General features: G+C 37.8%; 1 protein-coding gene across 6 annotated transcripts in view; it reads left to right on the top strand.

Annotated features, from left to right (window-relative positions):
• The window catches only part of DACH2 (dachshund family transcription factor 2), a 564,418-nt gene that overhangs the window by 457,898 nt on the left and 93,698 nt on the right, over positions 1–12,822 (top strand). For all 6 annotated transcript variants that reach the window (XM_059732736.1, XM_059732734.1, XM_059732735.1 and 3 more), the window contains 2 exons: positions 6,616–6,751; positions 8,669–8,749. In XM_059732736.1, coding sequence (XP_059588719.1) covers positions 6,616–6,751; positions 8,669–8,749 — 217 coding nt within the window. The remainder of the gene's footprint in view (positions 1–6,615; positions 6,752–8,668; positions 8,750–12,822) is intronic.

Raw genomic sequence — 12,822 nt, 5'->3', positions numbered from 1 at the left:
GAATTTATCTGCTGAACTGTAGGAAGTCTCTACTGAGCATGTGCAAATTGAGATTTTTGTTCTTAGAAAGCTATTAACTTGGCCAAATGTAACATTTTAAAACATTTTAAATTTTTCATTAGAAATAATATTTCATTTTGAAATATAACAATTTAATTACATAGCAAAAGTAAGGAAACCTCAAAAATGAATCAGTTCATTTAAATTAAATGTTTTGTTCAACCCATTTTTCATTTTGGTGGGAAAACTGGAAACTTTCTTTTACAAGCTGACCTGAAACACATTGAACCAAAAAAATCAATTTGCATAGCAAAATACATACACACAGTAGATACTTCTCAGTCTCCCTTCTTTTGGGTTATGTTTCTCTTCTGGTTTTTGGAATCATTACAGCAGTTGTAAATGATGTGTGACATGAATTTGAAATTCCCTAAAGAAAATACAGATGGGTTCTCCAGCTATTGCTGAGAGGTGCTGAACAACTAGAATATACAATATTTATCTAACAGTCAGAAAAATGAACGAAATTCAAAATTCCCTAAACCATTTCCCCCAGCCACAAAAACATAAATGTTTAAAGATTTTGAAGACTTGTTTAGGTTCCCCTTCTGTGCTTATCCAACATTTTGAAATACTGGACAACTAAAAAAATTGTAGCATTTTCGTCAATTTTTATTTTATACTTTTGCATTTGTATTGTTGACAACTTAGTAAAATTGTTGTTGGAACATGCTAGAAAGATCATACGACTTGCTTTATGGTTCATTTGCAAGAAAGTCATGAATGTGTAGCCCTGTATCTTTTGCCTACAGATACACAGGTTCTGCAAAGTTTGGCAATAACCTGCTGTCTCCAATCCACATTAGCCTGGGTATACTTAAAACACTCCATGGGATCTCTTATCCTGTTAACTAGACATACACCACTTCCCCAGATGTGAAGTTGTTTATTAAAATGAAGAACCTTTATCCCTATGTAAAAAAACTGGTGAATGATTATTTCAATCTTGAAAGTAGGGATGTTCTAGTTATAAATGTTATAGCTTGCAAACATGGTTGTTTTTTTCCATAGCTAGTATGGGAATATTGTTAGGCTAAGCACATATTAGTCTTCAGTTCTGGCTAAGATCCTTTTAGTATTGGCTCAGCCATTAGCATTTGTAGTTAATATCTTATATCACTATAATATAGATTGGATATTACGTTATCATCATTAGGTTGGGGAGTGCCTTTTCTTTGTTCAGTTACAGCACTGGATGTGGCAGAATTTTAAGGCCAGGGGTATGTATGACACTTCCTCTGCACAAGAGTCTATCTCCTAATAATCTTACCGGTTTGCACATTGACAGTATTGATAAAAATTGAAGTAAAACAGGTAGTATTTGAGTGAAAATTGCCATGATTTTCCCTGTGATTACTAATCTAAGAAACACCAAAGTGAGAAACTCTTGTTTGGCTGTTTACCAATGCCATCTGATTAGTTGTGTTTTGTGTTTGGCTGAGCATCTGGCAATTAATGAATTGATAGGAAATAGTCACAAGGCAGTAGAATTAGCAAGTGAACATCTGGTATTAAAATTAGTAAACACAGAAGAGTTTTTATGGTTTCTTGAATATGTTTAGAAAGTAAATACTAGTTGACTCCTAATAAAAAATATGTAGTGTGCACTATTAAAATTACTTCCCTGGCAAAGGTGAAGAGGATATGGTATATGTATTAATATCCCAGATACAATAAATGCAGGAGATATGGGATCCAGCTTACTTTTGTGTCATGCCACAATTCAGTCTTGAAAATTCTTGCTTCATGTCTGCACTATGTAAATCACTTTTGAGGAGAAATTTGTAGGTGGTGAAGTGGTTGCAGGACTTGTTGCTCCTGTTTCACCAATCAAGTTTATATTAACAGCCACAAACTGCAGGTTTATCTTGTGTCTGCTTACATTTACCTGGTCACTGTGTAAGTTTGGGTATGAATATTAACTTTACTGAATAGTTCGTTTTTAAGACAATTTAGGAGGTTGCTGAGGGGAGGTATAGTAACATACAGATTGCAGTGATGGGTTACTGAGCAAAAATTGGTATTATGACAATTATTCTGTAGGACTTAGCAATGTTTGGATTCTTCCAATAAAATCAGAAGCTCTAGGTTTGTTCTCAGAATAGTGGCAAATACTAATCTGGAACTAATCCCTCCTCCTCCCCCCACCCCGTATTTTTCCCTCTCGAATTTCATTAGCAAGGTCTGTTAAGTTCCAAGATGCCTTGCCTCTGTAGAACCCTGTAGAGTACAGAAGGACCACATCAATTAAATATGAAATATCAAGACAAATGTATGAATAAAATATCCAGGATTCAGACAAACTTCCAAAAGCTGCTTGTCAGCAGTGAAATGCCATTAAATCCTTTAGGAACTCATTAATAGATTAACATTTGGAAGTGTAATTACAGCTACATCAGAACTAAAAAAATAAAAAAAACAAATCCAACACCATAGCTTCTCTAAATTCTTAACACATAAAATTGTGATCGATATTGTAAAGTATCAAAGATAAGGAATTATGGTCAAGATGATTATGTCAAAAATAGGTAAGCTGTTCATATATATTTCTAATAAAACTATTTTGGATGAAACTGTTATGTTAGTGTTTTACATTCCTTGTGTGGGACACCACCTCACAAGGGATGCAAAAGGGATAGTGAAGTGAAATCAAGGATATCCCTAGAAATTGGAAGCGTTGATGACTTTAATGTCATTAACCTAAATCATAACTAAAATTAACAATGTCAAGCTTTGTAGCTACATTTTCTGAGTGAAAGGAAGACCCTGTCCTTTACTGAGACAGAAATACATTGTCCTTCAAAATGATTTAATACTGCAAAAGTCTTTTTTTTGAGAATTTATGGGTCAGCTCTGTAAAGAGAAGAAAAAAGATAAGTTAGAGTAGGTATTATAGTTAGATAAATAGATAAGATCTTCAGTATGTTTTAATTTTAAATCAAAGCACGTACCTTTAAATTATCTCTAATCCAGTATATCATAACCTTGCCTATGAATTTTGAAGATTCTATAATGTGAAAACAGATGGAATATGGAAAATATGGCTTTAGTTTAGAAGTATTAGTCTTTGGATATTGTAAATGTATGTACTGTAGAAGCAGGCAGCACTGCCACATACTAATGGAACTATACTATTTTCAAGAGAAAAAATAAAATATATGAACAGTAACAGGGTTGTAAAATTCATAACTGACAAATGCAATGAACTCATCAGTGTGTAAAAAATGTTAAGGTTTTAGATTTGCAATTTTCCTATTTAAATGCCCTCATTGATTTGTTACAAATACTGTTAACCCTGTGTTTGGAAAATGGTGAGGACATTATCACTTGTGTTCTCATTTGTAATAAAATAGATTAACTTGCTGTGAAATTTTAACTAGGCTGAGACACAACAGTAGCTACCTAATGAACCAGAGCACATTGCTGTTAAGTAGCTAAATAGATGCATACTGATTACAGGGCTGAAAAATGGATCTGTTTACTTGAAAGGAAGAAACTGTTCATAGTGCTATTCATGATGGAAGGAGAAACTCAGCATTACATTTCCCCACAAATATTTAGAAATACACCATTTCTCAATGAATATCCAGGCTAAGGTGATAATATTCTATCCTCATCTATAGTATATATGATGTAGAGGAAATTCCAGTAATGGCTACAGGGAAAGTACATTCTTATAACTAGTAAAATGTTAAATAAAGTAACCAACTAATTATTTTCCAAAGTGATCCACTGTGTGATTTAGACTGAAATTAATATTTGCTACAATTATATCTACCTGAAAATTTCAAATCCAAAGTATGTTTCAGGGTAAATTGTTTTAAGTAAAGATTGCTTTATAATGGGAAATAATGGTCAAATGCAGTTACCAGAGAGAATGGGAAAATATGCTTTCCAAATCATCTGCTTTTGAATTACTCAAATAATTTCAATTTAAAGATGGCATATACTGCTGTTTGGGTGATTTCTGAGTGTTAAATAAACATTATTTGGTCTGTTGAAATCTATTTTTCAGAGAAGTTGGCAAGCTCTCTCCCTGGCTCTTCATTCCCAGGGTTGTTATAAAAATGTCCCTGTAGACACCACAGGGGCTGCAATTTTCTCTACATCATATGGTACTATACATGAGGATAGATTATTATCACCTGAGCCTAAATATTGATTTAGAAATGGTGTAGTTCTAAATTACATAAATTACTTAAAGAACACAATGTGGCAAATTAATAATTTTAAAATTCTGAACTGAATTAATAGTAGAATGAATACTCCTTTAGATACAGGAGTCTGGGAACAGTGCCAAAGGCAGCCATGAAAATAAAAAGAGGCAAATGAAGATAAAGTAACAACTGTTTTCACCTGGGGTCAGTCCAGTAGCTGCTACTTCAATACATTTAATAGAAGATTCACACACATAGCAACTATAAGATAGGCCCTGGACATGTTAAATTCATTGTATGACATAATTAATAATCTTTCAAGTGAGAAAGCAAAAGGTCTCTTCCTCTGCTGCCTCCTACTCTCAGCATCTCTTGGTTCCTAAATTCTTTTGGGATGTTTTACAGTATGGAGGAAGAAACCCTGATAATTTTAAAGGCAACTGATTTGACATTGTTGATTTCTAGACAGAGTTAGAAATGAGGCAGTTAATATTAAGAGCTGATTTTTCAAAATCTAGAGCCATTGAGGCTCAATGTCCCTATAATGGATTCAAATCTATTAAAACTTAATAAACATTTTTAATTAGCTTACAAAACCTACTGCAATTAAAAGTCTCTTTTTCAGTTTTATTAGTTATTGTATGTTCATTAAATAACAGATAATTAGTGAAAACAGATCCACTGAGGATTAACAGCTATGTAATAGATATGCATCTGTTACATGATTGTGAGGCTCAGTTGTTATTTAATGTAGAATAACTATCCTATTAGAGTGCATTCAAGGCTACGTTTTTAGTTGGTGTGATTGGAATAGACAAACAACACCCATTCTCTTTTAGCAGAGCTGCTTTTCAATTCCCTGTGCATCATGCTACAATGTATCCCTAAATATAAAGTACAGCATATTTTAGAAATGTAGCTCTAATGAGTAACAGAATATCCGTAAAATAACAACCTGATTACTACTGATATTAATGACTTAGAGCACTAACAAAGTTAGTTATTTATAATGGACTTTTAGAATATACTAGGCACATCTTAGAGATATTTTTAGAAGTTAAAAAAAAACCAAATCCATCCTTATTGGGGTCCCCCCCCCAGCACATATTAAGATGCCAGCAAAAGACCAGGTTATATCCTCTGAATGAAAAAGTTTGAGTTGACTAGAAAGGGAGGAAATTTACCAGGTTATCTTTAAATCATTGTCCTCAGATTACAGTGTAATGAGGTGGGGTGTTTTCCCTACTTGCAGAAGAATCAAGAAGATTTAGAACCCAAAAATATAAAGGAATTGCTAGAGGCTGTGGCCATCCACAAATAATTCCCATGCTGCTTTATAAGTTCTAGTTCTGTTTATAAGTTCTAGTTCTGAAAATAGGACATTTTTGGTGGACAATCTCTTGGGAGCCTCATGACCAAATACCAGCAAATTTACCTCAGAAAATCAAATGTGTTTCCAACATGGTACATTTATTATTAAGTTGATATAACTCTTCTGTGAAGAACTGATTCTTGTTCTTAACATTCCTTCGTGGCATGCATGCACCACTTTCTCTTGTGCATATTGGGTTGTGAATGGTTTAAGATGATTGTGTGCAAAAACGTGCATGCCTTTTGCATGCATAACTTTGAAAGCCTGTCTAGTGTGTCTTTAATGAGCACTGATAAAAGTTATTCAGGTAGACCAATAGTCTTTTTAATGAATTTACAAGTTTTTTATTATTAATACAATTTGAAATCCAGATGGCCAGCTTAGCCAAAATCCAATTCTGTTCTTTAAAATATGGTTCTTCTTTATTAGGCATAAATAGTATAATTTAAAATGACAAATTCACTGAGGAGGGAAATCTATTATTTGGTATTGAAAGGAAAAGTTGCAAACTAAGGGCGCTTATATGCATGCTTCAGGAGGTGGGGACAGGAGGGGGACTTTAAATAGAGTGGCTCTGAGAACTGCTCTACTTAAAGTGCCTAGAGCGACACGTGTATCAGTGTCCCATCACCATTTTTCAATGCGAGGACTCTGATACATGTGATTCTATAGTCTGCTGAAGTGTAGGACTTACCACACTCCAGCAGACTCAATCAATTAGAGTGTGTCAGAGCAGCCTCCATTCATGTGTATAGGCACCTTAAAGGAACAACTCAAATAATTGCTTAGACAAAAAAGGTCCTCTTTTCTTCTATAGCATGACACCTAATGTGGTCACAGGGTTCATAGAAAACATGTGTACTCAAGACTGGACTGGATCTCTGAATATGAGTCCACAAAAGAATATAATTTAGTTTGCCAAGAAAGAACGATTCACTACTTTAGCTGTCTTAATTTTATAATTTGTTAAGTAACTTAGTCAAAATTACACAGTTGCACATACATTATTTTGTTTTCTGTTTTAAGGAGAGAATTCAAGACAGTCCTTCTCCTGCTCCATCTCTGGAAGATAGTCAGAGACCTGGAAGTCATGCTTCTTCACATCAGAGCAGTAGTGTGTCCAGCTCTCCATCCCAGCTTGACAACACGCCAGATAGAATTGGTTAGTACTTTATTACTGCCAGTTCCACTCCCCTCAAAAGCTACTGACTCAAGAGATTGGAGAAGTGTGCTTGGCAAACTGGGAGAATTACATTTAAAATAACCTACTAGGAAGCAGTCGTGTATTTTTTAAAATTAGAATACAGTGTATAAAGCATTCTTTTTATCTTTTATCTTGTTTATCACTGAAGAGAGTAGACCCGCTCAGACTAATAAATTAAATGACAACAGAGTCCCATGGTATATTGCCCCTGCTCCAATATGACGTGTATTGGCCCATGACAAACTCTTCTAAATAATGACGATGGTGGGAATGTGCCTTTTAAGGTAGCTGGAATTGAAAGAAGACTCTCAGAATTTGGAATTTGCTGTATTGTCCCCCAACTTTGCAAATCTATCTTAACCATTTCGTTAATTCAGAGGTGGGGAGCACAGTTTCTCCATAGTCATAAGAATTTTTTTTTCTTAAATTTCACCAAAGTTACCAGTCCTTGCCTTATTTAAGACGGTACCCTTGTGCTTAAAAAATAGATATGAAATGTGGAGATCTGGATTCTGTTTGTGGCTGTCCCACAGGAAACCTGTCTGAACTTGGGCAAGTAACTTGACCTCTCTGCCCATCAATCCCTGCAGCTTTTGCAGACATACCTGAGTTAGCTTTGTGATAATGAGCATGGGCCCTTACATCAGTGTTGATGGAGTAGCATAGAACTCAGCTTAGGCCAACAGCCTGAGGAGTTATCCAGGTTCTAGAAATCTGTACTTAGTACCATGCAGATACATTGGCAATGGTATTTGGGCTGATATTTAAAACTGGTGTGCCCAGTGTAGGCATGCAGTCAGGTTCCTGAGCTACTTTGTGTTGTGCAGCTTAATTATTTAACTGATGCTTTAAAATCTCCAAGGTGAGGAATTCCTCTTTGTGCAGTACATAATGAAATGGGGCCTTGATTCCAATTGTGGTTTTTGAATGCTACTGCAATATATATATGATTAATCATCAACATCATTATGTTTGGAAATCTCAGTGCTTTAGCAGTCCAAAATATTATTAAATATGGTACAGTTCTCCTCACACACTGCAAACAGGTCCCCAACTTTTAACATATCACTTAAATTTTTTCAGAGCCAAAATATTTATCTGTGTTGAATGTTGGGATTTGTCTGCATTGTGCTAGTTTTAGAAGGTTCTATAATATTTTTAATGCTTTTTGCTATTTCCAGATAAAACAGTCCTGAAAGTATTAACATAAAGTTTTAACAGTTCTCTTGAACTAGAGTGACTTTAAATTCTATAATCATTTAATTGTAGAGAGGGTAATATTTTAATCAAATAAGAACAAAGAAACTAAGCATCCTGAAATCATAAACTTAACACGTCTCACTGATTTTGCAGGTGTTAAGTAAAGAATTGCTCTTTCAACAGCATAGAGAATTGTCTTTTAGCTGTCATCCATCAATTTGGGTTGCTAACCATCTATCTGTCTGTATTTCTTTATTAAGCAAGCTGCATTATAGATAATTACTAATTCTTTAAATCCTCTGATCTATTAAATGTATTTTGCCCTAAAATGATTTCTATGAAGTGCTTTTCTAATTAGTTCATTTGAACATTTCATAGGAAATCTCATTCATCCCAGTGGTAATTTTTGGTCTGTTCTCATGTCTTTGTATAATAAATTCCAGCAAAATTGTTTCTGCTGCATATTTTAGTGCTTTGGTCTAAAATGGTGAAGATTTAGAATCTGATGGATAAAAAATAAAACAAAAAAGCCCATTACTTTTGAACCTGCGTTACCATATGCAGATGTAAAAATAGCAACATTTTGGCAAAGAAGAAATATAATTTATTTTCATTCTCTTTTGCGTACTTTTTTTTCCTGTTGGCTACACTAAAGTTGTACTTTCCAATTTGTAGCTATGCTGACCAACACTAGAGATGGAGAACTCCTTGATCAAGATACTGGGACCAACATAAAGAAACTTCAAAAGGAGAAAGGTAAAATAATTTATTATTCATCATACATAATTTTTGATAAAATTAATAATGCACTTTACATTCATTCCTCATATCCAGTGGCATGACAAGTTTAACAAAGGACGTATATTGCTATGAGTAATATATCCATTGAATTTAGTCTATATTTCTGTTTAGAATATAGAGAGATTCAAAGATGTATTTCCTATTATTTATATATTATTGGACTAATGTTTTTAAAATTCTTTCCTAAATCAGTTAGTTGTTCATAAGGAGTTCTCTACAGATACTGGTTAGCAATAAGGCAATATTTCTTTCCATGGATGAGTACAAGCTCTTTTAGCACTAATATTTTTGGTTGTAAGTGGGCAACATTTTTTTTCTACACACTGATTCATACCAGTCAGCTTAAAGGGGACACATTGTTGGCAAATGTTAACTGGGGCCCCCAGCTGTCAGTGTAAACATAGAGCTGAGTGCTTTTAAGTGCCTCCAGTCTTTCAGAGCAGCCGCTCACCTGTTCCCTCTGCTGCTCCTCCATGTCTTCTCTAGAGTGCCACCTTCTCTCTAATGCGTACTTTTCAGTTCCCTTATATTTTCTTATTCCCTGCAGAGTTGTCACAGGCTGCAGTTCTGTTGTGGCTTTTCTTTTCCTGTCCTGCATGAGGGAGGCTCCTCTGCCTAACCTTAGCAGACATTACACTTAAGATGTGATTAAACCAATTTATCGCATCTTAAGCAGTAACCCTGCCACATGTTGATTCAGTTAATGGCAAGATAAAAGAGGGAATAAGCCAAAACTCATGACACAATAACTTTGTGGCTGGTTCCCATTGTACCTTTATATAGAACATGTGCCAGGGAGCAGCTGAGAGAGCACTGGTCAGCTGATTGGGGCTCCCAAGAGTGCCATAGGAATGCCTGGAGTCTTTGGCTCACATGTAGCTGGGAGCACCCATCAGTTGATTGTTGCTCCCATCCATAGGAGTATCACTTTCCAGTGCAGTGAGGTGCCTAGGATCATGATCCTGGTCTCCCTCTGCACTGACAATGTGGTGCAATTGGCATCTGATCCCCAGTCCCAGGGTTGCACTTCCTGCCATGTCTGTGTGGCATGGCAGGAGGCATAATTGTTGAGATTATGGATTAGATCCCATTTTGCCTTTAATTGAACAAGCTCTCAGTGTCCTAAGTTTCAAATTCACTTCTTTCAGCCATTGTTGGGAGATAGCAAGCAAGACAATATGGAGGTATACGCAGGTGAACAGTCTGTGGATGACTTACTAGTGAACAAGTGACACCTGTGGGACACAATAAAGAAGAACCTGAATCAGGAAGGTGAGGCAGAGAGAAAGAAGATAGGATGGAAGAAAGTTATTAAATAGAAGGAATATTATTTTGATAGTATATACAAAAACTAGAGGAAGAGACAGGATACAGATTAGGAAATGGGATGAACAGGATGAGGGTAGTGAAGCCAAATCTAGCCTGAAGGAACATGCATGGAAAAAGGCAGTGGAGGAAAATATACTGGGATTTTAGAAGGAAAAAAGATCAGGGACAAAAAGAAATGAAAATACAGCAGGATAAATATGTTTATCATTCAGATTTAAATATCAAACTTTTACCAAAAAAGGAAAATATAACTTATTTTCTACTTTGAATAGACACAGCTTAAGTCAGGGGTATGTGTGTCTGGTTTATGTCTGTAGTAAAAGGGAGTTATGGGCAATTTTGTGAGTGTTCAAAGGAGAATTTGTGTGCTACATGTGCCCTCCTTTTCTAAAGTTCTGAAACAGAGTACTTATGCAATGCTGTTTAAGCAATAGGAAACCTTAACTGCCTTAATTAATTTATGGGTTAGGGAAAGAAGGGGACAGATTCCTTAAATTTCTGGGCCTGTTCCAGCCCCATGGGGTGGCTGCTGACCTGTGTTTCCATCTACTGCTTCACTACACACCCATTCTCTTTTAAGTCATTAAATCATTCTAGCTCTTCCTTGATGAACCTCCCACCCAAAGTCAAGAGCTTGACCAGGAGTTTGCCTGGGAACTGGCTGAGGCCGCATGCTCCAGGACTATGGTTGTCATGGGTGCTTTCAACTACCTAGACATCTCGTGGGAGGATCACTCAGCAAAATCCAAGCATTCGCAAAGCTTCCTATTGTGCGTGGATGACCTCTACCTGACTCAAGAAGTCTACGGGCCAATGACAGGTAAAGCGCTGTCCGACCTGGTACTGGCTACTGGGGATGACCTAATTGGTGACCTAGTGATCGATGGGAAGGTGGGTGACAGTGACCATGAGCTGATCACCTTCACCATCTACCATAAAACTGGCAAGTCAGTCAGCAACACTGAAGTCCTTGACTTCAGGAAAGCCAACTTTGACAAGCTCAGGAGTCTTGTCAGTGAGGCCCTAAGGGACCACGACCCCAGGGGGAGGGGAGCTCAGGAAGAATGGTTGCTCCTCAAGGGAGCGATCCTCAATGCACTAGCTAATTCTATTCCATCTCGGAGGAAAGGCAGGAAGAGGGCACAGCAGCCCCCCTGGCTCTCCAGGGATCTAGCAGACCTCCTGAGGCTAAAAAGAAAGGCCTACAAAGGATGGAGGATAGGATTTACCTCCAAGGAGGAATATTCTGCACTGGTGCGGTCCTGCAGGGAGCAAACCAGGAAAGCCAAGGCTGCAACTGAACTCCAACTAGCTTCAAGTATCAAGGACAATAAAAAGTCCTTTTTCAGATATGTGGGGAGCCGGAGGAAAAGCAAGAGCAACACTGGACCCCTGCTAAACCAGATGGGACAACTGACAACTGACGTCCAGGAAAATGCCAACCTATTAAATGGGTACTTTGCGTCGGTCTTTCATCAGTCACATGGGACACCCATGCTCACTGTGGGACAGGGAGATCCCCTGCCCTCCATCAATGCTGACCTCGTGAAGGAACACCTTGAGAGGCTGGATACCTTCAAGTCATCTGGCCCTGACAATCTACACCCCAGGGTACTCAAGGAGCTGGCAAGCATCATAGCTCAGCCTCTGGCACGGATCTTTGAGAACTCCTGGTGCTCTGGTGTAGTGCCCGAAGACTGGAAGAAGGCCAATGTGGTGCCTATCTTCAAGAAAGGGAGGAAAGTGGATCCAGCAAACTATAGGCCCATCAGCCTGACTTCTATCCCGGGGAAGGTCTTAGAAAAGTTTATTAAAGAGGCCATCCTTAATGGATTGGCTGACACCAACATCCTGAGGGATAGCCAGCACAGGTTTGTTGCAGGTAGGTCTTGCTTGACCAATCTCATTTCCTTTTATGATTAGGTGACCTATCACCTGGACAAAGGAGAAGAGATTGATGTCATATGTCATGACTTCAAAAAAGCCTTCAATCTGGTATCCCATGATCACCTCTTGGCGAAACTGACCAATTGTGGCCTTGCGTCCACCACGGTCCGCTGGCTGGGAAATTGGCTCCACGGTCGGACCCAGCGGGTAGTAATTGATGGAAGTCAATCATCATGGTGCCCTGTGACCAGTGGGGTCCCCCAAGGCTCTGTCCTTGGACCCATATTGTTCAACATCTTCATTAATGATGTGGACATTGGAGTCAGAAGCAGACTGGACAACTTCGCCTATGACACCAAACTTTGGGGCAAAGCATCCACACCTGAAAACAGGAGGGCGATCCAGGCTGACCTGGACAGGGCAAATGGGCGGACGGGAACCTGATGGTGTTTAACACTGAAAAATGCAAGGTTCTCCACCTTGGGAGGAAAAACCTGCAGCATCTGTATAGGCTCGGCAGTGCTACACTGGCTAGCACTACGGAAGAAAGAGACCTGGGGGGTCATCACTGACCACAAGATGAACATGAGCCTTCAATGCAGTGCTGTGGCTAGTAAAGCGACCAAAATGCTGGCTTGCATCCATAGATGCTTCTCAAGCAAATCCCAGGACATCATTCTCCCCTTGTACTCGGCCTTGGTGAAGCCGCAGCTGGAGTACTGTGTCTAGTTTTGGGCCCCACAATTCAAAAAGGATGTGGAGAAGCTTGAGAGAGTCCAAAGAGCCACGCGCATGATCAGAGGTCAGAAAAA

This window comes from Alligator mississippiensis, chromosome 8, assembly GCF_030867095.1.
Source record: "Alligator mississippiensis isolate rAllMis1 chromosome 8, rAllMis1, whole genome shotgun sequence".
Taxonomy (NCBI): domain Eukaryota; kingdom Metazoa; phylum Chordata; order Crocodylia; family Alligatoridae; genus Alligator; species Alligator mississippiensis.
Note: the sequence above shows the minus strand (reverse complement) of the source record. Positions and strands in the feature narration are given on the sequence as shown.